Source organism: Pongo abelii, chromosome 3 (assembly GCF_028885655.2).
Source record: "Pongo abelii isolate AG06213 chromosome 3, NHGRI_mPonAbe1-v2.0_pri, whole genome shotgun sequence".
Lineage (NCBI taxonomy): Eukaryota > Metazoa > Chordata > Mammalia > Primates > Hominidae > Pongo > Pongo abelii.
Window position 1 is genome coordinate 626217 of NC_071988.2, and position 25070 is coordinate 651286.

The window sequence follows — 25070 nt, forward strand, 5'->3', positions numbered from 1 at the left end:
GAGATCAGCCTGGGCAATATAGTGAGATCTCATCTCTACAAAAAAAGAAGAGTGATTTGCAAATATTTTCTACCAAGATGTGGCTTGTCTTTTAATTCACTTTCCACTGTATTTTGCAAAATAGTTTTAAATTTTATTATAATAAAGTCCAATTGGCCAGGCATGGTGGCTCATGTAATCCCAGCTCATGTAATCCCTGCCTTGGAGGCCGAGGCAGGCCAATCACTTGAGGTCAGGAGTTTGAGACCAGCCTGGCCAAGACGGTGAAACCCCATCTGTACTAAAAAAAAAAATACGAAAATTAGCTGGGCATGGTGGTGGGCACCTGTAGTCCCAGGTTTAATTCACTTAAATCTTTTTAAGTGAATTAAAACGAATTAAAAGACTCGGGAGGCTGAGACAGGAGAATCGCTTGAACCCGGGAGGCAGAGGTTGCGGTGAGCCAAGATCATGCCATTGCACTCCAGCCTGGGCAACAAGAGTGAAACTCCGTCTGAAAACAAAACAAAACAAAACAAAAGAATGACATCGCCCAGCACGGTGGCTCATGCGTATAATCCCAGCACTCTCAGAGGCTAAGGCAGGCAGACACCTTGAGCCCAGGAGCTTGAGACCAGCCTGGGCAACATGGCAAAACACCGTCTCTACAAAAAATGCAAAAAAGTTAGCCAGGTGTGGTGGTGTGTGCCAGCAGTCCCAGCAACTCACCACTGCACTCCAACCTGGGCAACAGACACTGTCTCAAAGAAAGAAAGGAGAAAAAAAAAAGAATGCCCTTAGCTCTAGGATTTTTGTTGAATTTTTAAAATCTAGTTGAGGAAGTTCTCTCTATTTCTAGTTTGCTAAGTGTTTTTATTCTGAATGAGTGTTGGATTTTTCTAATTTTTTTCTGCATTGATTGATAACATCATGTATTTTTTGAACAAATTGTGAATGAGCTTTGCATACCTGGAGTAAATGCCACCTGGTCATGTAGTGTAATTATTTTCATACATTGTTAAATCGGTCTTGCCATGTTTTGTTCAGAATTTTGGCATCTATAGGCCGGGTGTGGTGGCTCACACCTATAATCCCAGCACTTTGGGAGGTTGAGGCAGGCGGATCACGAGGTCAAGAGATCGACATCATCCTGGCCAACATGGTGAAACCCCGTCTCTAGTAAAAATGCAAAAATTAGCTGGGTGTGGTGGCAGGCGTCTGTAGTCCCAGCTACTCAGGAGGCTGAGGCAGGAGAATCACTTGAACCCGGGAGGTGGAGGTTGCAGCGAGCCAAGACCATGCCACTGCACTCCAGCCTGGGAGACAGAGCGAGATTCCATCTCAAAAAAAGAAAAAAAAAAGAATTTTTGCATCTGTATTCATGAGCTACATTGGTCTGTAGTTTTTCTTTCTTATAATGTCTTTATCTGGTTTTGCTATTAGGATAATTTTGACCTCATTGAATGAGATAGGAGTATTCCCTCTGCTTCTATTTTTTGGAAGAGATTGTAGTGAATTGACATAATATCTTTCCTAAATGTTTGGTCAGATTCACCAGTGAAACCATTAGGGACTGGTGCTTTCTTTTTGGATGATTATTAATTATTGATTCAATGTCTTTAATACTCAGAGAACTCTTCAGATTCTTCTGATTCTCCTGATTCTCCTGGTGTGAGTCTTGGTAGTTTGTGTCTTTCTAGTGATCAGTCTATTTCATCTAAGTTAAAATAAAATTTTGAGGCTAGAGTTGTCATAATATTTATTATTTATTTTCTTCTGCTTGCCCTAGGCTTAATTTGAAGTTCTTTTTCTAGTTTCTTAAGCTTTGAGTATTGATTTAGATCTTTCTTCTTTTTTATTATGTGCATTCAATACTATAAATTTCCCTCCAAGCACTGCTTTCCCTGCACCTGACAAATTCTGACAGGTTGTGTATTTTTATTCTTATTTAGTTCAAAATCTTTTTTTTTTTTTTTGACGGAGTCTCGCTCTGTAGCCAGGCTGGAGTACAGTGGCGGGATCTTGGCTCACTGCAACCTCCGCCTCCCGGGTTCACGCCATTCTCCTGCCTCAGCCTCCCGAGTAGCTGGAACTACAGACACACACCACCACACCCAACTAATTTTTGCATTTTTAGTAGAGATGGGGTTTCACCATGTTGGCCAGGATGGTCTTGATCTCTCGACCTCATGATCTGCCCGCCTCGGCCTCCCAAAGTGCTGGGATTACAGGCATGAGTCACTGCGCCCCTAGTTCAAAATCTTTTAAAAGGTCTCTTCAGACTCTGGCCCATCTGTTATTTAGAAGTGTGTTGTTAAATCCACTTTAAATTTTTCAGCTATATTTCTGTTATTGATTTCTAATTTAATTGCACTATGGTACAAGAACATATTTTTCATTATTTTTATTTTCAAAATTTTGTTAAGATGTGTTTTATGGCCCAGAATGTGGTTTATCTTGCTCTATGCTCCACGTGACCTTGAGAAGAATGTATATTGTGCTGTTGGTGGATGAGGTAATTTACAGATGTCAATTATGTCCAGTCGAACAACAGTGTTGTTTATTTTTGTTTATTTTTTATTTTTTGAGACAGATTCTTTCTCTGTTGCCCAGACTGGAGTGCAGTGGTGCGATCTCAGCTCACTGCAACCTCCACCTCGTGGATTCAGGTGATTCTCCTGCCTCAGCCTCCCGAGTAGCTGGGACTACAGGCACACGCCACCACGCCTGCCTACTTTTTATATTTTTAGTAGAGACGGGGTTTTGCCATGTTGCCCTGGTTGGTCTCGAACTCCCAGCCTCAGGTGATCTGCCCGCCTCGGCCTCCCAAAGTGCTGGGATGACAGGCGTGAGCCACCACGCCCGGCCCACAGTGTTGTTTAGTTCAGCAATGTCCTTACTGAGCCTCTGCCTGCTGGATGTGCTCATTCTGATAGAGGGTAGTAAGTCTCCAACAGTAGTGGAGGATGCGTCTCTCCTTACAGCTCTATCAGCTTTTGTTTCATGTGTTTCGATGCTTTGTTATTAGATGTGTGAACATGAATGATTTTTATGTCTTCATAGAGAAACAGCCCCTTTATCATGTTGTCATGCCCCTTCCACCAATAATTTTCCTTGTTCTAAAGTACTCTTTGTCTAAATTAACATAGCTACCCCAGTGTCTTTGGATTAGTATTAGCATAGCATATATTTCTTCATTCCTTACTTTTAAACTATGTGTGTCTTTATACTTAAAGTGGGTTTTTTATAGACAACATATATATATATGGTCAGGTCTTAGTTCTTTTTATCCACTCTGAAAATCTGTCAAGTGGTGTATTTAGGCTATTCACATTTAAAGTGATTATTGATATAGTTGGATTAATACATATAGCATATTCTTAGACATTTTCTCTGTGTTGCACTTACTCTTTATTATTATCATCCCCTCTTTTTTCTGCCTTCTCTGGTTTGAATTGAACATCTTATCCCACACTCTCTCCTCTCTTAGCTTATCAGTTATACTTGTTTTTCTAAAAAGTTTTAGCATTTCCCCAGAATTTGCAATAATCATTTATGACTACTCTAAGCCCTCTTCCAAATAGCATTATACTGCTTCACTTAGAGTGCAGCTATCTTACAACAATGTACCTACAATTTCTCACTTCTGCCCTTATAAAATTTCTGTCATTTATTTTACTTATCCATGTGCTATAATCATGTAATACACTGTTACTATTATTACTTTGAACAAATAGTTATTATTAGAGAAATTAAGAAAAAGAAAATATGTTACTTTCCTGTCATTTATTTATTTTCTGCTGCTCTTCCTTTTTTCACGCATATGCAAGTTTCTGATCTATCTCATTCTTCCTGTTTCCAAGGAACTTCTTTGAACATTTTCTGCTGGGCAAGTCCACTGGTAACACATTCCTCAGTTTCTGTTTATCTGAGAAAGTCTTTATTTCTCCTTCACTTCTGAAGGATAATTTTACTGGATACAGAATTATAAGTTAGCACATTTTTTTCTCAACACTTCCAATACTTCACTCTACTCTCCTCGTTTCTGATGAGATGCTTCCAACGTCTGGTTCCACTCTTGGTCAGATGTTCCCCCACCCCCAGCTTCCCTGGAGGTTTTCAGCTCGGTTGTCTCCAGTTTGAATATGACGTGCCTTAGGATCAGTTTTTTGGCATTTGTCGTTTTTGACAGTCACTGAGCATCCTAGACGTGCGGTTTGGTGTCTGTCAATACTTTTGGAAAATCGCAGCCATTATTACTTCCAACATGTTTTCTCCTTCGCTCTTTCTGCTCCTTCCGGCACCCGCCGCCCCCCTCGCACCTTCTGTAATTGTCTGTCTGCCGCGCTCGCTCCGCTCGTGGTTCCCTCTGCGTTTCTGCTGCGTTTCTGTCTTCGCGCTCCCGGCCCCCGTCCTCATTCACGCGCAGCCTCTGCATTTCCACCTGGCATTTCCTGTACTCCAGCACGCCTTGTCCTTCCCAGAGCGTCCATCTCTTTGCTTATGTTACCATCTGCTCCGGTGCGCTGCCTCCTTTTTCTAGTAGCGCCTTTAGCATATTGATCATCTTCATTTTACTTCTTTTTTTTTTTTTGAGAGTTGTCTTGCTCAGTGGCCCTGACTGGAGTGCAGTGGCAGGATCTTGGCTCACTGCAGCCTCCGCCTCCCGGGTTCCAGTGATTCTCCTGCCTCAGCCTCCTGAGTAGCTGGGATTACAGGTGCCCACCACCGCGGCCCGGCTAATTTTTGTATTTTTAGTAGAGACACGGTGTCACCATGTTGGCCAGGCTGGTCTTGAACTCCTGACTTCAGTTCAACTGCCCACCTCAGCCTCCCAAAGTGCTAGAATTACAGGCATGCGCCACCTCCACCGGCCTGATCATAGTAATTTTAAATTCCCAGTCTGATAATTCCCAACTTCGTGTCACATCTGAGTCTGGTTCTGAGGCTTGCTTTGTCTTTTTGGACTGTTGCTTTTTCTTGCCTTTTAGCATGATTTATAATTTTTAGCCAAAGCAGGCACTGGGGCAAATCAGTCTTAAGTGTGGGATTTGGGGTCCATCTGGCCGGGAGCTGGGCTGTATTGAACATTTGCTGCAGCTGAGGGTTCTCGCTTCTGCGCCTTTGTTTGTGGTTTGTTTCTGCTCCTGTATTAACTTGAGCTGCCATGACAAAATACCACACACCGAGCACCTTAGACAGTGGGCATTCGTTTCTGACACTTCTGGAGGCTGTGAAGTTCCAGATGAAGGTGCTGACCAGGTTCCGTTTCTGGCGAGGGCTCTCTCCCTGGCTTGCTGTGTCCTCGTCCCATAAGGGCACCAATCGTCTCATAGGGGCCCCACACTCATGACCTCACCTAACCCTAATCATCCCCCAGGGCCCCACCTCCACTCACCATCGCATCTGGGGTGAGGGCTTCACAGATGCATGGGGGGAGGGGCACACAATCTGGTACACAGCAGGAACCACCCAGCAACACATCTCAGTTTTAAAAGTGTGGCTCTGGCCAGGTGTGATGGCTCATGCCTGTAATCCCAGCACTTTGGGAGGCTGAGGCGCGCAGATCACCTGAGGTCAGGAGTTCGAAACCAGCCTGGCCAAAATGGTGAAACCCCATCTCTACTAAAAAATACAAAAAATTAGCTGGGCATGGTGGTGTGTGCCTGTAATCCCAGCTACTCAGGAGGCTGAGGCAGGAAAATCGCTTGAACCCAGGAGGCAGAGGTAGCAGTGAGTTAAGATCGTGCCACTGCACTTTAGCCTGGGCAACAAGAGCAAAACTCCATCTCAAAAAAAAAAAAAAAAGAAAGAAAGAGCCAAGAGTCAGGCGTGTTTGCCCATTCTGTTGTCTGGTCACCCCAGCCCTAAACCAGGCAATAAGTGAATTACCAACACCTAGGAAACCCCTTGTTTCCAGCCTCTCAGCCTGCAGGCGTGTGAAGACCAGCTCAAGGTTCTAACACATGACCTTGTGTCTCCATGCGAGACTTTTGATTTTGCACCAGACATTGCCCAATCCTAGGAAAAGCTGTTTCTGGGTCTTCCCCTCCGAACGGCATTTTTAGGCATCCTGACTTGCAGGAGGCACAGGCCTGCCTCACGGCTCTTTTTGAAAATAAATTTTGTGATGAGCAAAGATTGGCCCTCGCGGTCCACCCAGCGCCTGCACTTCATCTGCCTCCTCCTTGAGCTCTGGAAGGAAAGCTGGTCACTGGGATTAAAGCAGCCTCTGGGCGCTCACCCCTCCCTCTGTCCAGGCCCTCACCTGGACAATCAGGAACTACCCTCTGTCCCAGGCACCCTCCGGCTGGAGGCCCCTGCCATTCCCTTTCTGAAAAGCCTCTCGGACACTCCCGTCAGAGCCAACAGGGGCTGCAGGGAAGCCATGGGTTAGGCCCTACAGAGCTCAGGTTTCTCTCTGACCTGTCACGGCAGCCGCCTGTTCGGCTTAGTGGAGGAATTCTCACCACCTAGCCGTCTGAGCAGCAGCAAGGCTGCGTGAAGGGCCTGTGGGCGCAGGGCTGCGGCTCCCACCTCCAGGCCGGCCGTGCGTCAGGACCCGATGGCTCGCTGCAAGGGCAGAGGAGGTGCTGTGACTCAGGTCAGGTGTGGGAGGAGCAGAGGAGCCTTCCGTCTCGGCAGGTCTGACTCTTGCCTCCTGTGAGGAAGCAGAGCCATTCAGAAGTGAGAGGCGGCCAGGAGGGGCGGGCGTGGTCTGTCCACATGGAGAGGTGGCCAGGAGGGGCGGGCGTGGTCTGTCCACACCGGGCAGTGGCGGGAGCCTGTTGAGCTGGCTAACTTCGTGACTTAGGGCCCCACCATGATGAGCCAGATGGAGCTGTGGGGAGATCCACGCTAGCACAGCAGCCCGTCTGCCGTAGCGAAGCCCCGAGCACAGGCAACAGCGACCCACAGTGGGGCGGGGCGGGTGATCCTGGGTGTCTGTCACCTTTCCTTTTAATACAACATTCTAGTTTATAGGTTACATGATTTAATTTTCATAGTGGCTATGTTTAACGGCTGGCTCTCAGAATGCCTGAGGATTCAACAACCAGCTCTGAGAAGCCCACCATGCGATGAAGCCCTTGGCCCTGATGCCGGGACACACACTAGATTTGGGGATGTCAAGGCCCTGGGTCTGGAGGGGGACATGTCTCCAGAAACAAGGCTCCTGGGGCTGGGGCTTCAGTAGGGACGAGGCCCGTCCTAGCGACTGGGCCTCCAAGGGACGCTGGGGCCACCTGCTGCTGCTTTGAAAGTCCAGGAGAGCCATTCTTGGATTCCCCAGGCACTCGCTGGGGTCTGTCATGCTGACCACAGCCTAGGAAGACTGTTCACCGGTGGACCCACAAAGGCCCGGGCTTGGGACCGCGTAGGCCTGAGCGCTTGCCTCCCACCACAGCCAGGGCTCAGGGGTCGGGGGGAGACTCAGGCCCTACTCTGCTGGGTGGGCAGCCAGTGGGGATCCCATCTGCCCTGGCCCCTCAGGACCTCCTGACTCCTCCTTCCCATAAGTAATGAGAGGGCCATGAGGCTGAGCAGCTCCCCTTCCAGGGCCACATGAGTCTCTGTGCCTTCTGCCCCCCGTGTCAGTGGATCCCTCATTTCTGAGTACACTGGGCAGCCACCGCTGTCACCCTGGTTTCACCCTGGAGCATTAAACCCGACCCCAGTCAATGCAGGAGGGACACAACCTCAGCTTCCATGCAGCCCAGAAGCCCAGGCCGCTCGAACCATCCCCGGGGCCTTGTGGATGCAGCAGGTGTATCCTGTACCAGGGTGCTGGGACGCTGGGCACGGGCTCGGGGCAAGAGGGGCCCCCGCTCCCTGAGGAGGGGACAAGTCCAGAAGACTCCAGGGCAGGCCTCCAGCCACACCTTGAAAAGGGGGTCCCACCCAGCACTGGATGTTTGGCTTAACAAGTTCCCAACATTTTAAAGTCGAGACAATTCACGTAAGAATTGGGGTTTCTACATCTCTTGAAAGGCTGGGAGCTCAACACTGCTGGGTGTCCGGCCCCCTGGGCCACTGCCCGGGACAGGCAGACCCCAGGTGCGAAGCCTCACAGCCTGCTTCCTCCTCACAGGCAACAGCCTCCATCAGAGGCCTCAGGGCTACCCTTCGATCTGGAGTTGGAATTGGGAGATGCTGCCCAGGAAGATGCCAGGGCCACCTGTGTGGGCAGAGAGGGCCCAGGAAGGCCCCAAGCGTGGGGTCAGAGCACCGAGGGGACAGAGTGGAGGGGGTCCCCCAGCCCAGAACCACCCAGGCACCAAGACTCCCAGCAGTCAGGACAGAAACAGCTCCAGCACCCACACACGGGGAGAGGGGGCCGGCAGGGAGGGCTGGCGTCTGGAGGCTGTGGAGGCAAGAAGGCTGGTTCAGGAGGCTGTGTAGATGCAGTTTCAGATCAGGCCAGGGTCAGAGGTTGGAAGAGCCATTCTGGAGGGCAGGGGGTGTTGACGAAGGCACAGAGGAATGCCCTGAGCCTGAGCCGGCAGCGAAAATCCACCGGCTGCACGCTGAAGACGCCCACACTTCAGTCAATTACTGTGTGCACCAGCAGGCTTTTAACCGGAAAATTAAAAATGAAAACAAGGAGGAAGGCAGAGGCCTCAGGGTGGGGCTGCTGGGCTCGGACCACCTTGAACTCAGTGCCTGCCCTCACTGAGGCACCGATGTCAACAGCAGTGGGGCTGTCACAGGCGGGGCAGGGGCTGGGGACGTTCGACCAGCCTTCGATACTGTGGGGGGAGGGCTAAACCCTCTTCCCGATGTCCTCAGACGACTCAAAAAATTAGATGTGAAGCCCAGCCCTCCCTGAGCTCCAGCAGAGTGAGCTGCAGCTGTGTGCAATGTCCTGGCCAGAGCTTGGTCCCCAACAGAATATCTGTGCGGTAGACGCACAAGCGACTCACACAGCCACACACGAGGGGCTCCCAGAGCCAGGCACCCTTGGAGAGTGTGACAAGCATTACTGCCTGCAACCCTCCCTGCACCCTGAGTGCAGAATGTCACTCTTTCTGTTTTACACGTGGTCCAGGAGTGAGATAGCCTTCCCGAGGTCACAGGGCTGGCGAAAGGTAGCTCAGCGTCCTCAGTGCTGTGTGCTGGGCAAATGCCTGACTCCCCGTCCGTGCATTAACAGCAGAGGGTTGAGGGCTCACCCTGTAGCAGGTGGATGGATGTAAGGGGGCGGGGGTGGGGGGTGAGCCGCCCTCCCCATGGCACATGTGTGGAGAAAGGCCTCCTGGGGGCCGCTGGCTGCAATCACACAGAGCCTGGAGGTCTGCGCTGGGCAGACCGAGCACGTGGGCGCACGGCCCGAATGGGCACCAGCACCTGCGCCTCCCAACCCCACACAGGCTGCGGTCCGGGGGCCTCGTGAGGCGGGACCACCGTGGGGTCAGACTGAATGGGGAGTGGGGGCCCCAGGGGTTGGTGGGTCCTCAGGGAGGGCCTCCTGGAAAGGACTTGAGGCCAAGCCTTGGGAGGAGGAGGGCCCGGGATGAGGGCCTGGAGGCAGAGGCCAGAGCCCGTTCAAAGGCGCTGAGTTCCGCAGGAGACAGACTGAGAGTGCGAGGGACGCAGAGGGCGCAGGGGGTGGGGCCAGGCCTCCACCTGCGGCTCTGGATGAACCAGTCATGCGAGGAGAATGCACCTGGCGATTCCACACATCTACAACGAGTCTCCTGAGCAGCAGGCGCCGGGGCTATGAAGAGCCATCTCCATTCAGCAGGCGCTGGGGCTATGAAGAGCCGTCTCCATTCAGCAGGCGCCAGGGCTATGAAGAGCCGTCTCCATTCAGCAGGCTCCCGGGCTGTGAAGAGCCGTCTCCATTCAGCAGGTGCCGGGGCTATGGAGAGCCGTCTCCATTCAGCAGCTTCCCGGGCTATGAAGAGCCGTCTCCATTCAGCAGCTTCCCGGACTATGAAGAGCCGTCTCCATTCAGCAGGCGCTGGGGCTATGAAGAGCCATCTCCATTCAGCAGGCGCCAGGGCTATGGAGAGTGGTAGAGCGGTTGCCATTTGCACCTGCTGTTTTCCTAAGCCCTGTTCTGGACCCACTAACTCTAGTGACTGAGCTGACTTCTGCACACGGGCACAGGGCCAAAGCTCCTGACCAGTGCAGGGACACAGGGGGAGGGACATACTCAGATAAGGGCTGGGAAGGCTGGGAGCTTCTGCTGAGGGTGGCACCAGCAGCAGCTCCATGACCGTGACTGCGGCCAGGGCAGGAGAGTGCGGAGGCCGGTGAGGAGGGTCCACAGCTAGCGGTGAGGCAGGAGTCAGGGTACGCTGCAGAAACATGGCTCAGGAAAGGCTTCAGGGAGTAAAAGGCGTTGGATGAGAGAGGCTGGTGCTCAGGGGCTGCTGGGGGGCTGGGCCTCAGCAGGGAGGGAGGGAGGGACTCTGGGAACAGCAGAGCCGGCACTGAGGATGCTGCCAGGGAAGGGCACTGACATGCATGGACCTGGAGGATGCCACTGGCTGAGAGAAACTAGGATCTCACTCACGTGTGGGATCCGAAAACCCTGAATTCATGGAAACAGAGAGTGGAAAGGGGGTTGCAGGAGGCTGGGGCAGGAAGAGAGATAGAGAAAGCAGAAACGTTGGTCAAAGGGTGCAAAGCGTTCGTTAGCTGGAGCTGTGGGCTTCCAGGTCAGCCTCGCCGTATGGTGGCCACCACTGCTGTTAACCACAGTACACAGGGTGCTCGGTAAGTGCGGTTCTGCTTCCGAGGATTTATGATGTGGGAAAAGTGTTAAATTAAAAATAAGAATAAGAATGTAAAACAGTACAGTAAAATAGCCATTTTCATGGCATTGCCTTGCACTGGGTCCTAAGTCATCAGAGATGGTTTGAAGTGCTGGCAGGGGCATGTGCAACCTCTGTGCAAACTCTAGGTCATTTCACATCTGGAACTTGAGCATCCTTGGATTTTGTTATCAGGGCGGCATCCTGGAACCAATTTCCCTGAGGATACCAAGGGATGACTGTATTGTATACCAAAATGCTAGAAAATAGATTTGTAATGTTCTCACCACAAAAAAACAAGTTGGTGAGGTGATGGATATGTTGATTAGCTTAATCGAATCTTTCTGCAACAAATACGTGGATCAGAACATCACACCAAACCCCATAACACATAAACCCCATAAATACACACAATTATTCAACTGAAGATAAACTAAAATCAGTAAAATCAATGTACTGGGAAATAAAGCTACGAACATCTCACTGCCCTTGGCAACAGGAGAGCCTGGTCCTGTTCCCACCATGAGCTGAGTGCCAGGGGGTGGAACTTCAGAAGGCCTGGCAGGGAGAGAGCTGGGCTAGGACACCGCAGCGGAGGAGAGGGAGCTGGCACCACACGGTAGAAGACCCAGTGGCCACCGCGAGCGTGAGGAGGCGGGGCCTGGCGGAGCCTGGGTCTGGGCCTTGACCAAGGAGGCAGAGAAAGGTGGCCCAAGGAGGGCGCTGGGGTGAGTCTGAGCCTGGCGGCAGCGCTGACCCAGCAGCCGGGGGCCCGTGCGGCGGGATGTCCTGCGCAGGGTCTGGCCAGGACCTCGTGGAGTGCATCAGTAACGCTTTACTCTCAGATGCTTGGTGGAGGCCACAGGGGGCCTGACGTCTGGAAACCACAGCCCGATGTTCTCAAAGCCCTGCTCGCCACAGGTGGTTCTGGAGCAGCCGGGCGGAGGAAGGGCTGGTCGGATATTTGCCTCTCAAGCTCAAAGCGACGGATACCACTTTCCACTCATCCACTCGTGAGTGATCAGGGACGCGACCACAGCCTGGAGGCCTCACCACCAGCCGGCTCCTGGGCCCCACAAGCTCAGATGAAACCTGGCCACCGCGCCACCAATCAGGGTCTGTGCCGGGCTCCGCGGCTGGGCAGGTGGTCAGATCAGGGAGCGCACCTGTGTGTCAGGCTTGAGTTGAACCCCTGCTGCTGTGGTCAGACAGGTGTGAGGGTGGGAGTGGCCGCAGGCCCACAGGTGTGCCCCTCCCTCCAGGTGCTGCTGTGGTCGGCCAACAAGGTGTTTGAGGAGCTGACGGACATCGAGAGGCAGTTCCACAAGGCCTTCTACACGGTGCGGGCCTACCTCAACTGCGAGCGGTACTCCGTGGGCCTCCTGGATATGACCAAGGAGAAGGTGAGGCTTCGGTGGCTGAGGGACCCCATGCCTGGCCCGACCCAGTCCCGTGCTGACCGCCCCACCCTCACCTCTTCTCTGCCCAGGAATTTTTTGACGTGTGGCCTGTGCTGATGGGAGAGTCCCAGCCGTACTCGGGCCCACGCACGCCTGATGGCCGGGTGAGTCTTAGGGGAGGGGCCCAGGGCCCGTCCACACGCCTCTGTTTCCCTGGCTCCAACTGCAGGGCAGGAGAGGGAGGAATAGGGGTGGGGTTTAGGGAGGTGGGAACTGGCGGGTGGGCCCCCGGGTGCCTGTCTGTCGTCTCCACCAGGCTCCCCTGCTGCACTCCAGGGATGGGGTGTCCAGGGCTGGTCCCTGAATGAGGGCCTCCAGGCTGGTCTTGAAGACCCATGTCGGCTCTGATTGCGGGGGCTCCTGCTGCCCCATCTCCCCACGTGGGACCTCCTGTGCACGTGTAGGATGTGTGTGTGTGTGTGTGTGTATGTGTGTGAGAGAGTACGGGCCCAGCTTGTGTGTGGGATTGTGCGGAATACAGGCTGGGAAGACAGACCTAAACCATGGCATGTGATGCGTGTCCCGTGAGTATTGGTGACGGTCTGCATGTGTGTGCACCCTGAGCCTGTGCATGTGTGGACATGGGCGTGAGTGCACCCGCGTTCATAGAATACCTGCGCACGGCGGAGACATCTGTTCACATGTGTACACATGCACGGTTACGTGTGTGGGGGTGTGCATGTGTGTGTATGCGTGTGGCTGTGTGTAGCTGCGTGTAGCTGCGTGTGCGTGTGTGGGAGCCCCTCAGAGCTTGGCCAGGCAGCCCCCTGACCGGTGTCTTCTGCTTCTCAGGAAATCGTCTTCTACAAAGTGATCGACTACATCCTCCACGGCAGGGAGGAGATCAAGGTCATTCCGTAAGTGCAGGATTTTACCAGAAGCGTCCCCGGGGGAGGGACCTCCCCTCAGACCCGGGCTCAGCCTCCAGGGCCGTCCTCCCAGGGCTTCCCACGGAGCAGTCAGCAGCGCCAGCCTGGCCCGGCCCTGCCTGTGGTGCTCCGTGTGCCGTGGGGCATAGTGGAGTGGGGGGTGAGACAGAAGCCGACTCACTGTTCTGGGAGACGGTGAGGAGGACGTGGGCAGCTGAGGAGCCTGAGTCACTGTGGACATCCAGAGTGGACGTCCAGGGGACCGGGCGAGCTGTCCAGGCAGCCTCGCCAGCAATAATTGAGCACAAAGGCCCCAGAATCTGACCCTGGCTCCACCAGCCCCACCCAGACAGTGGAGCCTCCAGCCAGGAGGCCGAGTCTTGGCCCCGTGGGGTTGGAAGAGGAGGGGAACTCCAGTCCGGAGGTCAGAGCAGGACTCCAGCCAAGGGAGGGACAGCTGCATGGCCCAGTGGCCCTGTGATCCCATAAGCCTGTCGGGACCCCATCCCCAGGCCCCAAGCAGGAACCAGGATCCAGGTGCCAGGCTTGAGCACAAGTCAGGGCCAGGGTGGCAGGGCAGGCACCAACGCTGAGTCCTAGAAAGCAGGCTGAAGCCACACGGCCTCCGGAGAGGGAGGGGTTCCCAAGAGGCAGGGGCCCCAGCACGGCAGTCTGGGGAGGAGGAAGAAGGCAGCACAGCCGTCCTCCAACCCACACCCTGGCCTCCTCGCCTCCTGAACCCCCCGGAGCTCAGAAAAGAGTAAATGCTGAGGATGGCACATGAGCCAGAGACCCCCAGACGCCTGCACACACGCGCAGTCCATCTGACCCCTGTACACCTACGTCCAGTGCAGCCCAGCCCCTCTGACCCCTGCACACACACGTGCAGCCCAGACCAGCCCCCCTCACCCCTGCAAACACACGTGCAGCCCAGCCCGGCCCCTCTCACCCCTGCACACACACATCCAGCCCGGCCTGGCCCCTCTCACCCCTGCACACACATCCAGCCCGGCCCGGCCCCTCTCACCCCTGCACACACATCCAGCCCGGCCCGGCCCCTCTCACCCCTGCACACACATCCAGCCCAGCCCCTCTCACCCCTGCACACACACACATCCAGCCCAGCCCAGCCCCTCTCACCCCTGCACACACACGTGCAGCCCGGCCCCTCTGACCCCTGCACACACACGTGCAGCCCAGCCCGGCCCCTCTCACCCCTGCACACACACGTGCAGCCCAGCCCGGCCCCTCTCACCCCTGCATGCACACATCCAGCCCGGCCCGGCCCCTCTCACCCCTGCACACACATCCAGCCCAGCCCCTCTCACCCCTGCACACACACACATCCAGCCCAGCCCAGCCCCTCACCCCTGCACACATACATCCAGCCCAGCCCGGCCCCTCTCACCCCTGCACACACACACATCCAGCCCAGCCCCTCTCACCCCTGCACACACACGTGCAGCCCGGCCCCTCTGACCCCTGCACACACACGTGCAGCCCAGCCCGGCCCCTCTCACCCCTGCACACACACGTGCAGCCCAGCCCGGCCCCTCTCACCCCTGCACACACACATCCAGCCTGGCCCGGCCCCTCTCACCCCTGCACACACACATCCAGCCCGGCCCGGCCCCTCTCACCCCTGCACACACATCCAGTCCAGCCCCTCTCACCCCTGCACACACATACATCCAGCCCAGCCCAGCCCCTCTCACCCCTGCACACACACGTGCAGCCCGGCCCCTCTCACCCCTGCACACACACGTCCAGCCCAGCCCGGCCCCTCTCAACCCTGCACACACACGTCCAGCCCAGACCAGCCCCTCACCCCTGCACACACACGTGCAGCCCGGCCCGGCCCCTCTCACCCCCGCACACACATATCCAGCCCGGCCCGGCCCCTCTCACCCCTGCACACACATCCAGCCCAGCCCCTCTCACCCCTGCACACACACGTCCAGCCCAACCCCTCTCACCCCTGCACACACACGTCCAGCCCAGCCCGGCCCCTCACCCGTGCACACACACATCCAGCCCAGCCCGGCCCCTCTCACCCCGGCACACATACATCCAGTCCATCTGACTCCTGCACGCACACATCCAGCCCAGTGTGGCCCATCTGACTCCTGCTCTCTGCCCACAGCACACCCCCAGCCGATCACTGGGCCCTGGCCAGCGGCCTTCCAAGCTACGTGGCGGAAAGCGGCTTTGTGAGTCCTGTGCTGTCTGGAGCCCCCACAGCCTTGCCCTCGCTGGGTGTGGTGATGTGTGCTTCTCCTTGTCTCCACCACGTCCCGCCCTCCCGGCCAGCCTCCACGTGCCTCAGCGAAGCCCCACGTCCCGCCCTCACAGCCAGCCTCCACGTGCCTCAGCGAGCCCCCAGCTACCCTGCTTTACCTACTTAAAAGCTCACCTCAGGGCCACAGAGGCCATTTTAGATCATAACAGACCTTCTGCTGCTTTGGATGAAATCGTTTTTCTGATCCTTTTTCAGATTTGTAACATCATGAATGCTTCCGCTGATGAAATGTTCAAATTTCAGGTATCTGTCCATGCCTTGGTAGAAATTACACTTACTTACAAAAGAGGAGATTTTGATTCAGCAATGATGAAGTAAATTAGTTTTTGTCACTTAAGAAACAACTTCAGCCAGGCACAGTGGCTCACGCCTGTAATCCCAGCACTTTGGGAGGCCGAGGCAGGCGGATCACCTGAGGCCGTGACCACAGCCCCCACACACCCACGAGGCGGTGACCGTAGCCCCACACACACCTGTGAGGCCATGACCCCAGCCCCACACGCCCGTGAGGCCGTGACCCCAGCCCCCACACACCCACGAGGCCGTGACCGCAGCCCCACACACGCCCATGAAACCACTCCTGGTGGGAAAACGGCCTCTACCTCCTCCAGTAGGAAAATATCATGACACAAAAACCATGGACATAAACTCCAAATGCAGAAAGGGAGAGAGGGAGAGAGGGAACGCAGAGAGCAGAGACGGGAATGCGAGCCCGGTCGTCACGGCTCCAGGGGAGAAGACGTGAGGTCACTCTCCCCGGCCACACGCCCGGGCCAGGGCCAGCCTCAGCGCGGAGCTCAGCTCTGGACACCGCTCCCGCAGGAAGGGGCCCTGGACGACTCCGGGTGGCTCATCAAGAATGTGTTATCCATGCCCATTGTCAACAAGAAGGAGGAGATTGTGGGAGTCGCCACATTTTACAACAGGAAAGACGGGAAGCCCTTTGACGAACAGGACGAGGTTCTCATGGAGGTAAGCACCTGGGCAGACGTGGCTCTGCCGGGGATGCCCTGCAAGGGGTGGGGTCTGTGCGGTGTGGGGGCCTCCCCGCCAAGCATTCAGCCGTGTGTGTGTGCTCGTGTGTGTGCTGTGTGCGTGCGGCGCAACGTGCGGCCAGGGAGAGGACGACAAAGGGCCCCCCCGGGAGCAGGGGACTCTGCAGAGCACCCAGGAGACCCCGCACAGAAGCACTGCGACACCACGGTGGCAGCCCCAGGACCTGCCTGCGGAGCCACGGGGCCTGGCACACAGGCACACGGGAGGGGGGCGCGCTGGGAGCGCTGAGCACCAGTGACACTGCCACCCCTTCCAGTCCCTGACACAGTTCCTGGGCTGGTCAGTGATGAACACCGACACCTACGACAAGATGAACAAGCTGGAGAACCGCAAGGACATCGCGCAGGACATGGTCCTTTACCACGTGAAGTGCGATAGGGACGAGATCCAGCTCATCCTGGTGTGGCGGGGCAGGGTGTCCAGGGGTCACCCAGGGGTCATGGCGGAGGCAGGTTGTCCAGGGGTCCATCCAGGGGTCACCCAGGGGTCATGGCTGTGTGGCGGGGGCAGGTCGTCCAGGGGTCCATCCAGGGGTCACCCAGGGGTCACGGCTGTGCGGCAGGGGCAGGTCACCAGGGGTCATGGCTCCCTCTCTGTGCAGTGGGGGCAGGTTGCCGGAGTCACAGCTGTGCGGCAGAGACAGGTCACCAGGGGTCACAGCTGTGTGGCAGGGACAGGTCGCCAGGGGTCACGGCTGTGTGGTGGGGGCAGATCGCCCAGGGGTCATGGATGTGTGGCAGGGACAGGTCACCAGGGGTCACGGCTGTGTGGTGGGGGCAGGTCACCCAGGGGTCACGGCTGTGTGGCGGGGGCAGGTCACCCAGGGGTCACGGCTGTGTGGCGGGGGCAGGTCACCCAGGGGTCACGGCTGTGCGGCGGAGGCAAGTCACCCAGGGGTCACGGCTGTGCGGTGGGGGCAGGTCGTCCAGGGGTCACGGCTGTGCGGTGGGGGCAGGTTGTCCAGGGGTCACAGGTGTGCGGGGCAGGTCACCCAGGGGTCACGGCTGTGCGGTGGGGGCAGGTCGTCCAGGGGTCACGGCTGTGCGGTGGGGGCAGGTCGTCCAGGGGTCACGGCTGTGCGGTGGGGGCAGGTTGTCCAGGGGTCACAGGTGTGCGGGGCAGGTCACCCAGGGGTCACGGCTGTGTGGCGGGGGCAGGTCGCCCAGGGGTCACGGTTCCCCCTGCGCAGTGGGCGGCCAGGTTACCCAGGGGTCACAGCTCTCTCTGTGTGGCGGGGACACGGCCCCGGGGCCAGAGCTGAGTACAGCCCTGGCATGCCCCCAAGGTCCCTGTGTCTGCACGGCCCCGGCATCCCTTCTCTGTGCTCAATCTCCCCAGCCAGGGGCCTTGTGTGGCCAGAGCCCTCCTGGTCATCATGAGAGTCCCATCGTTATGCCCGAGGCCTGCGTAAGGCAGTGCCCGAGAGACAGGACAGGTGGGAAAGTCAGCAGGCCGTGCATGCGGTCATTTGTCTCCAGATGAGAGGCTGCCAGGGCCTTCCCAGGGTGAAAGCACGAGTTCTTGACAGCACTTTCCTCCAGCTCACACGGGGTGGACGCACTGCTGTCACCTTGTCCCACACACAAGGCTCTTTCTCGTGACACATCTGTGTCTCTGTGCTAGCCAACCAGAGCGCGCCTGGGGAAGGAGCCTGCTGACTGCGATGAGGACGAGCTGGGCGAAATCCTGGTAAGAACCTCGCTCCCGTCCCTCCCATGGAGGCCGGCCACGTGTGAGGCTGGGAGGAAGAGTTCTCCATTCTCCGGGACGGACCCGAGGGTGCTTTTGCACACACAGTCATCGGGGATGTTGGTGCTGTGTGTGTGTGTATACTTGTGTATCTAAGCACCTCAGTGTACGTGTGTCTACATAAGCCTGGCTTTCAGTCTCAGCCAGTGTGTCCCTGAGTGTGTTTGCAAGGCCAGAATGTGGCTTTGATGTCTGCACTCCTGAGTGTATCTTCGTGTCTTCCTGTCACCTCTGCGCTTTGCCAGGTGTTTAGTCTTCACCGGATGTTTAGTGGGCCTGATTTGGACTAAGTGTCCATCTATGTCATCTCTGCTGTCAGAGTGCCTAGGTGCCTGCAACACCCAGTGTGTGTGCATCTGCATGTGTGTGCACACATGGGTGTCTCTGTGCGTGTGTGTGCACATGTGGGTATATGTGTGCGTGTGTGCACAGGTGTGTACGTGTGCACATGTGGGTATGTGCACACGTGGGTGTGTGCACAGGTGTGTACATGTGTGCACATGTGGGTGTGTATGTGTGCACACGTGGGTGTCTGTGTGCATGTGTGTGCACATGTGGGTGTGTGTGTGTGCATGTGCACATTGTATGAGTATGCACATGTACACGTGGTGCTTGTGCACATGTGTGCACACATGAGTATGTGTGTGCATGTGTTTGCACATGGGCATTTGTGTGTGTGCCCTGTGTGCACCCATGTGTGTGTGCTCATGTGTGCACAGGTGGGTGTGTATTGTGTGCACATGTGTGTGTGCATGTGTGTGCACGTGGATATATATAGACACATGCTTGTGTGTGTCTCCCAGAGACCATTGCTGGATCAATGTGGGGATTATGTGGTGTCCCCATCACCCTGTGTCTGCCTGTGCAATTTAGCCAGAATCTCCTGGGGCCACGAGCCTTGTGAGTAGGCCTTGGACCGAGCATGGGAATGTGCCTGGTGAGTCTGCAAGTCCACTGTTGTGTGTGTTACCTCATGGCTGTGTGCCTGAGCCTACATGTGTGAGTCTGCACGTGTGTGCCTGCGTGTCTGTGGGTGTGCCTGGGTGTTCATGTGTGTGCCCGTGTGTCCACACCGGTGCCTTTGTATTCACGGGAGTGGCCGTGTGTCCAGGTGTGCCTGTGTCACGTGTGTGTCTGTATCCGTGTGTGTGTTTCTTTTCATGTGCACACTTTGTGTTTGCTTGTTTCAACAACATCACCCTGTCCACCCAACTGGGCAAGTTCTTCACTGTTGGGCCACAGGGTAGAAGAGGGGAGAGTGAGGCTGAGCCAGCGGGGCGTGTGAGCAGCCTGGGATACAGGCTGGAGCGCCGGGAATGACACGTCTCCTCAGAGATGCCTGAGGTGTCTGAGGCTTGACAGGGGATCTGGAGGGAAGAAAGGATGAGAAGCAAGTGGGGGCTGTGGCCGGCCAACCTCCCTCAGACCACAATCCCTCCCACAGAAGGAGGAGCTGCCAGGGCCCACCACATTTGACATCTACGAATTCCACTTCTCTGACCTGGAGTGCACCGAACTGGACCTGGTCAAATGTGGTATCCAGATGTACTACGAGCTGGGCGTGGTCCGAAAGTTCCAGATCCCCCAGGAGGTGGGAGACACCGCAGGGCGCATAGTCAGGTCCCTGAGGCCGCCCAGGACGTGGGGGTGGGGATGTGATCAGGGCCTCAGGTGCCCCAGAAGGTGAGGGGGATGAGAATGGGGGTTCCAGATCCCACAGGAAGTTTAGAGGGCAGACATGTTCATCACAGAACAGGTAAAATGCACACGGGAAGTAAGCATAAAACAAATAATTGGATGGCTGGGTGGATGGCTGGATTGATGGATGGCTGGGTGGGTGGAAAGCAGGGAGGAAGGAGGGAGGTTAGGAAGGAAGGAAGGCAAACAGGCAAGGAGAAAGAAACAAAGAATAAATGGATGGATAGGTGGGTGCCAATGGTAGTTGGATGGTTGGATAAATGGATGGATGGGTGGATGCCAATGGTAGTTGGATGGTTGGATAAATGGATGGATGGGTGGGTGGGCCAATGGTAGTTGGATGGTTGGATAAATGGATGGATGGGTGGGCGGGCCAATGGTAGTTGGATGGTTGGATAAGTGGATGGATGGGTGGGCGGGCCAATGGTAGTTGGATGGTTGGATAAATGGATGGATGGGTGGGTGGGCCAATGGTACTTGGATGGTTGGATAAATGGATGGATGGGTGGGCGGGCCAATGGTAGTTGGATGGTTGGATAAATGGATGGGTGGGTGGGCGGGCCAATGGTAGTTGGATGGTTGGATAAGTGGATGGGTGGGTGGGCGGGCCAATGGTAGTTGGATGGTTGGATAAGTGGATGGATGGGTGGATGGATGGAGAAGTGGGTGGATGAGTGATAGATGAGTAGGTGGGTCAATTAATGAATTAATAGATGGGTCAATGAATGGGTGAATGGGTGGGTGGACAGCAGATGGATGGTGAATGGATAGATTTAAGGTTTTATTATTAGGAGTTCCAAGCAATTTGATCATTAGGCACATCATCTGGCAATAACGGGATTTGGTGTAGGGTGCTGAGGAGATAGAAGCATCCCATCACCTAAACAGAAAGCACAAAGTGGCCCTCCAGGTTTGGCCACAGCAGCGCTCCTCGGAGACCCCCTGGGGAGGCGGGATGACTTTCCCAGCTCTCATCCACAGTTCTGTGCCCTCCCTGGGTTCTCCTGCCCTGCCCTGCTTCCAACATCTCAGGGGGCTTCCCACAGCCCAAAGAAGAGAATCCTCTTTTCTCATGCCCCTCTGAGAACAGGTGCAGCAGGCCAGCATTTTCAAAAGAAGTTTTACTAAATACTAAGGGAAAACACTCAAGAAAAAATGTATAGAAAATATTTGCAGAATAAAAAATATTTCCAAATAATTTTCTGACCCTAAAAATCACAATGACTGCAGGAAGAGCCTCCTGGTGACCAGCATTCTCTTGCCCTGCAGACATCAGCTCTCCCACCCCAGCCTGCAGCCCACACATTCTGGTCATTCAAATGTCCATGCCTAAAACCGACATCTTAAAATATGCTGCATCCCCAGGGGTGCTCCTCCCAGCTTGAGGCCAGGCAGTCGGATGGAGGCTGGGCGGCCCCTGAAGGCTGGGGCTGTTCTCAGCTCCTGCCCTGCCTGGCTCCACCCCATAGGTGCCAATGTGGCAGCCCCTACCCAGGAAGGCCAGCGGAGGCCAGCGGGAAACGCAGGGACGGGGAAGGTCGGGGAGTCCGGGAGACAGGGTGTGGGGATGATGGTACGGAGCAGGGCTTCCACCGTGAAGTCAGCCACATGTGCCGCTCTGGCGGGACTTACACACTTGCTGCCGGAGCCCTGTGTCCTCTCGGCTCCCCTAGGTCCTGGTGCGGTTCCTGTTCTCCATCAGCAAAGGGTACCGGAGAATCACCTACCACAACTGGCGTCACGGCTTCAATGTGGCCCAGACGATGTTCACACTGCTCACGGTGCGTGGCTGCCAGAATGGCCGGGGTTGTGCAGGCCCTCCTGGTACCAAGGGCAGCGCTCATGCACCCCGAGGGATGAGATGGGGGTCCTCTCAGGGCAGAAGGATGGAGGAGGGCAACGCCCTCTAACACCGTGCACCCCGCACCCCAGCCCTGCAGTGGTTGGAGGTCCAACCTCCAACCTGACTCCTCGGTCATCCCAACCCCTCACCACTCCCCACCCTGCTGGAGCCAGGACCGGTGAGCAAGGTGGCCCTGTCTCTACAGACCGGCAAACTGAAGAGCTACTACACGGACCTGGAGGCCTTCGCCATGGTGACAGCCGGCCTGTGCCACGACATCGATCACCGTGGCACCAACAACCTGTACCAGATGAAGTAGGCACCTCAGGGCGGGCATGGGAATTAGCCCTAAATCAACTCCACGCTCTTGGCGTGAATCAGGCTCCGCATAGCAGGCTATGCAGAAAGTGGAGTCCACGGCCAGGGCCCGTACTCCAGCACTGTGAGAGGCCAAGGCGAGGGGATTGCTTGAGCCCAGGAGTTCGAGATCAGCCTGGGCAACACGGCAAGATCTCTCCTCTACAAAAACTTAAAAAAAAAAAAAAAAAGCTATGTATGGTGGTGCACGCCTGTGGTCCCGGCTACTTAGGAGGCTGAGGTGGGAGGATCACTTGAGCCCAGGAGGTCAAGGCTGTGTTGAGCCACCACTGTACTCCAGACTGGGTGACAGAGCCAGACCCTGTCTCAAAAAAAAGAAAGAAAGCGGGGCCCATCTGGAGGGGCTGCAGAGCGCAGGGTGGGCCGAGGGCAGGTCCCACGGGCCTCACCCCCACCACCTGTGTAACAGGTCCCAGAACCCCTTGGCTAAGCTCCACGGCTCCTCGATTTTGGAGCGGCACCACCTGGAGTTTGGGAAGTTCCTGCTCTCGGAGGAGGTTGGTATACTCACTCTCGGTTTCTGCTGTGGGCACTGGGGACGCAGCGTCCGCAGGACTGCAGGGCCGTATCCTGCGGAGCAGGGTTCTGATGCAGCGGGTGAGCACTTGGTGGGTGAGCACTGGGTGGGTGAGCACTGGGGGAAGGAGGCAGAGAAGGCCCAGGGCCGAGGCTGGGGGCAGGTGCATCGGAGGCCCTGGGAAGAGGCTTGTGGGGCTGGTCCACATCTGGAAAGGGCCCCTCGTGGGGTGGGGTGGAAGCCGAGGGGGAAGCGGCCTGGGACCCACCAGCGGGGGAATGAGGGGCAGCCGAGCCCTGAGCGGCCCCCAGGGACCTGGACACTCAGCGGCCCCCTCCCTGCCCTCCCCGGTGGTGACCTCTGAGGCCATCTGCGTCCCAAGCCGACGACCCGGGGCAGGAGCCGCTGGTGGAGGGCTGGGCACCCCGAGGAGGGCCCTGAGCAGCAGGCGGATTAGGGGTCCCGCCCACCGAGGGCCCGAGGGCGGGGGCGTGAGAGGGACAGGCAGCCGGGGCGGAAAGGGCGGGGTCCCCGGGCACCCTGGGAGGTGGCCGCAGGGCGCCTGACGCGCTGGGCACAACCTCCGCAGACCCTGAACATCTACCAGAACCTGAACCGGCGGCAGCACGAGCACGTGATCCACCTGATGGACATCGCCATCATCGCCACGGACCTGGCCCTGTACTTCAAGTGCGCGCCTTCCGGGAGGGGGCGCCTCGCGGGGCGGGCGGGAAGCCTGGGACCCCCGGCAGACACGGGGGCGCAGCCCCGGATTCCGTCCCCGCCCGCCGGCCCCGCACACCCCGGATGGGGCCTCGCTCCGGCTCCGCGCCTCCCTGCAGACGGGCGCTTGGGGCGGGGTCTCCACACTTGCTCCCACCTGCACCTCCCTTGTTCCCTGGGTTCAGGAAGAGAGCGATGTTTCAGAAGATCGTGGATGAGTCCAAGAACTACGAGGACAAGAAGAGCTGGGTGGAGTACCTGTCCCTGGAGACGACCCGGAAGGAGATCGTCATGTGAGCGCGGGCGGAGGGGGCACGAGGGGTCCTTCTTCCCCCGCAGGGACCGGGCCCACTCACCAGCTGGTTAACCCTGCAGCCCTCCCCAGACGCTCTGGAGCAGGAAGAGCCCGTCGCGGCAGCTTGTCGAGGCCTGTGAAACAAATGCGCCGTCCTTATTTCCCCCCAGCTCTCAGGGAGATGGTGCAGAGCTGGGGAGCACACAGGCACTGCCTTGGTCTGTAGCCCTTGGCAGTAACTTACTTCATTTTGACCTTCTACTTTTTCACCTGTAAAATTGTGATTCACAACCAGCCCCTCCCCAGGCTGGTCCCAGGGACCCAGTGAGAAAATACACATGAACCCAGCACTTGGGAGGCCGAGGGGAGTGGATCACCTGAGGTCAGGAGTTCGAGACCAGCCTGGCCAACATGGTGAAACCCCGTCTCTTCTAAAAATACAAAAATTAGCCGGGCGTGGTGGCGGGTGCCTGTAATCCCAGCTACTCGGGAGGCTGAGGCACGAGAATCAGGAGGCGGAGGTTGCAGTGAGCTGAGATTGCGCCATTGCACTCCAGCCTGGGCAACAGAGCAAGACTCCATCTCAAAAAAGAAAACACATATAAACGACCTGCCCTCAGGAGACGCCCATCAGCACTCGTGCCCGGTTTGTGTCTGCAGGGCCATGATGATGACAGCCTGCGATCTGTCTGCCATCACCAAACCCTGGGAAGTCCAGAGCAAGGTTAGAACAGAGGGCCCTCCAGACCCAGAATCAGTGCCTCTCAGCACAGGGGACTGCCGGGCGGGCGGGAGCCTCGGATGGCGACAGACCATTGTTTGCAAGGAGCTCTGAGGGCCACCTCCGGGCCAGGCCAGGGCGGCAAGGGTGAGGGTGCTGCAGTGTGCCTGCATGGCCCAACTGGAGCCCTGTGTGATGGGGACTCCGGGGGTCTGGGGCGGAGAAGACCGAGGCTCGGAGTCTCACGGGGCGGGCCCAGGCCCTTCCGCATGGGCTCAGAGCTCCACAGACAGCTGCCTTCCTGTGCCTCCAGGTCGCACTTCTTGTGGCTGCTGAGTTCTGGGAGCAAGGTGACTTGGAAAGGACAGTCTTGGATCAGCAGCCCATTGTGAGTGCTGCTTCTGGAAACTTCCACTCCTGAAACGGCTGTTAGAGACCCCTCTTGGTCCTCAGGAGCCTCAGGTCCTGGCTTGGTGTCAGGCAGGGGGTTCCGAGGTCCTGGGGTCTTTATCTCACTTTGTGGGGTCATGTGACATGCGTGTGGGTGGCTCGGATCTGGGTACAGCTGTGGCTTGGGTGATGCTTATGCAGAGGTGATGTCGTTGGCACTGGAGGAACCAGGGCCACCAGCTCATCACCAAGAGCCTCTGGGTCCAGGCAGCTCTTCAGGTGAACCCCAGCGGGGCCGCGAGCCATGCCCCCAGAAAGCCCTGGGGAGGGTGC

General features: G+C 56.6%; 1 protein-coding gene and 1 long non-coding RNA gene across 3 annotated transcripts in view; one reads left to right on the top strand and one right to left on the bottom strand.

The window, feature by feature from the left end:
* PDE6B (phosphodiesterase 6B) overlaps nucleotides 1-25070 on the top strand; it is a 46555-nt gene that overhangs the window by 15892 nt on the left and 5593 nt on the right. The window contains exons 4-19 of the mRNA XM_024245981.2: nucleotides 12002-12142; nucleotides 12229-12303; nucleotides 12992-13056; nucleotides 15212-15278; nucleotides 15563-15610; nucleotides 16190-16339; nucleotides 16680-16823; nucleotides 18047-18112; nucleotides 19617-19763; nucleotides 21544-21651; nucleotides 21919-22028; nucleotides 22501-22588; nucleotides 23198-23298; nucleotides 23517-23624; nucleotides 24287-24350; nucleotides 24661-24735. Coding sequence (XP_024101749.1) covers nucleotides 12002-12142; nucleotides 12229-12303; nucleotides 12992-13056; nucleotides 15212-15278; nucleotides 15563-15610; nucleotides 16190-16339; nucleotides 16680-16823; nucleotides 18047-18112; nucleotides 19617-19763; nucleotides 21544-21651; nucleotides 21919-22028; nucleotides 22501-22588; nucleotides 23198-23298; nucleotides 23517-23624; nucleotides 24287-24350; nucleotides 24661-24735 — 1557 coding nt within the window. The remainder of the gene's footprint in view (nucleotides 1-12001; nucleotides 12143-12228; nucleotides 12304-12991; nucleotides 13057-15211; nucleotides 15279-15562; nucleotides 15611-16189; nucleotides 16340-16679; nucleotides 16824-18046; nucleotides 18113-19616; nucleotides 19764-21543; nucleotides 21652-21918; nucleotides 22029-22500; nucleotides 22589-23197; nucleotides 23299-23516; nucleotides 23625-24286; nucleotides 24351-24660; nucleotides 24736-25070) is intronic.
* LOC134761249 (uncharacterized) lies at nucleotides 8543-23616 on the bottom strand. Of its 2 annotated transcripts, XR_010139566.1 has the most exons (5): nucleotides 23489-23616; nucleotides 22603-22725; nucleotides 21503-21691; nucleotides 12214-12362; nucleotides 8543-12121 (listed from the first exon to the last, which is right to left on the bottom strand). It is a non-coding gene; the product is annotated as an uncharacterized LOC134761249 (long non-coding RNA). The 2 variants fall into 2 exon arrangements; XR_010139565.1 differs by lacking the exons at nucleotides 8543-12121; nucleotides 12214-12362 and having other exon boundaries at nucleotides 20977-21691.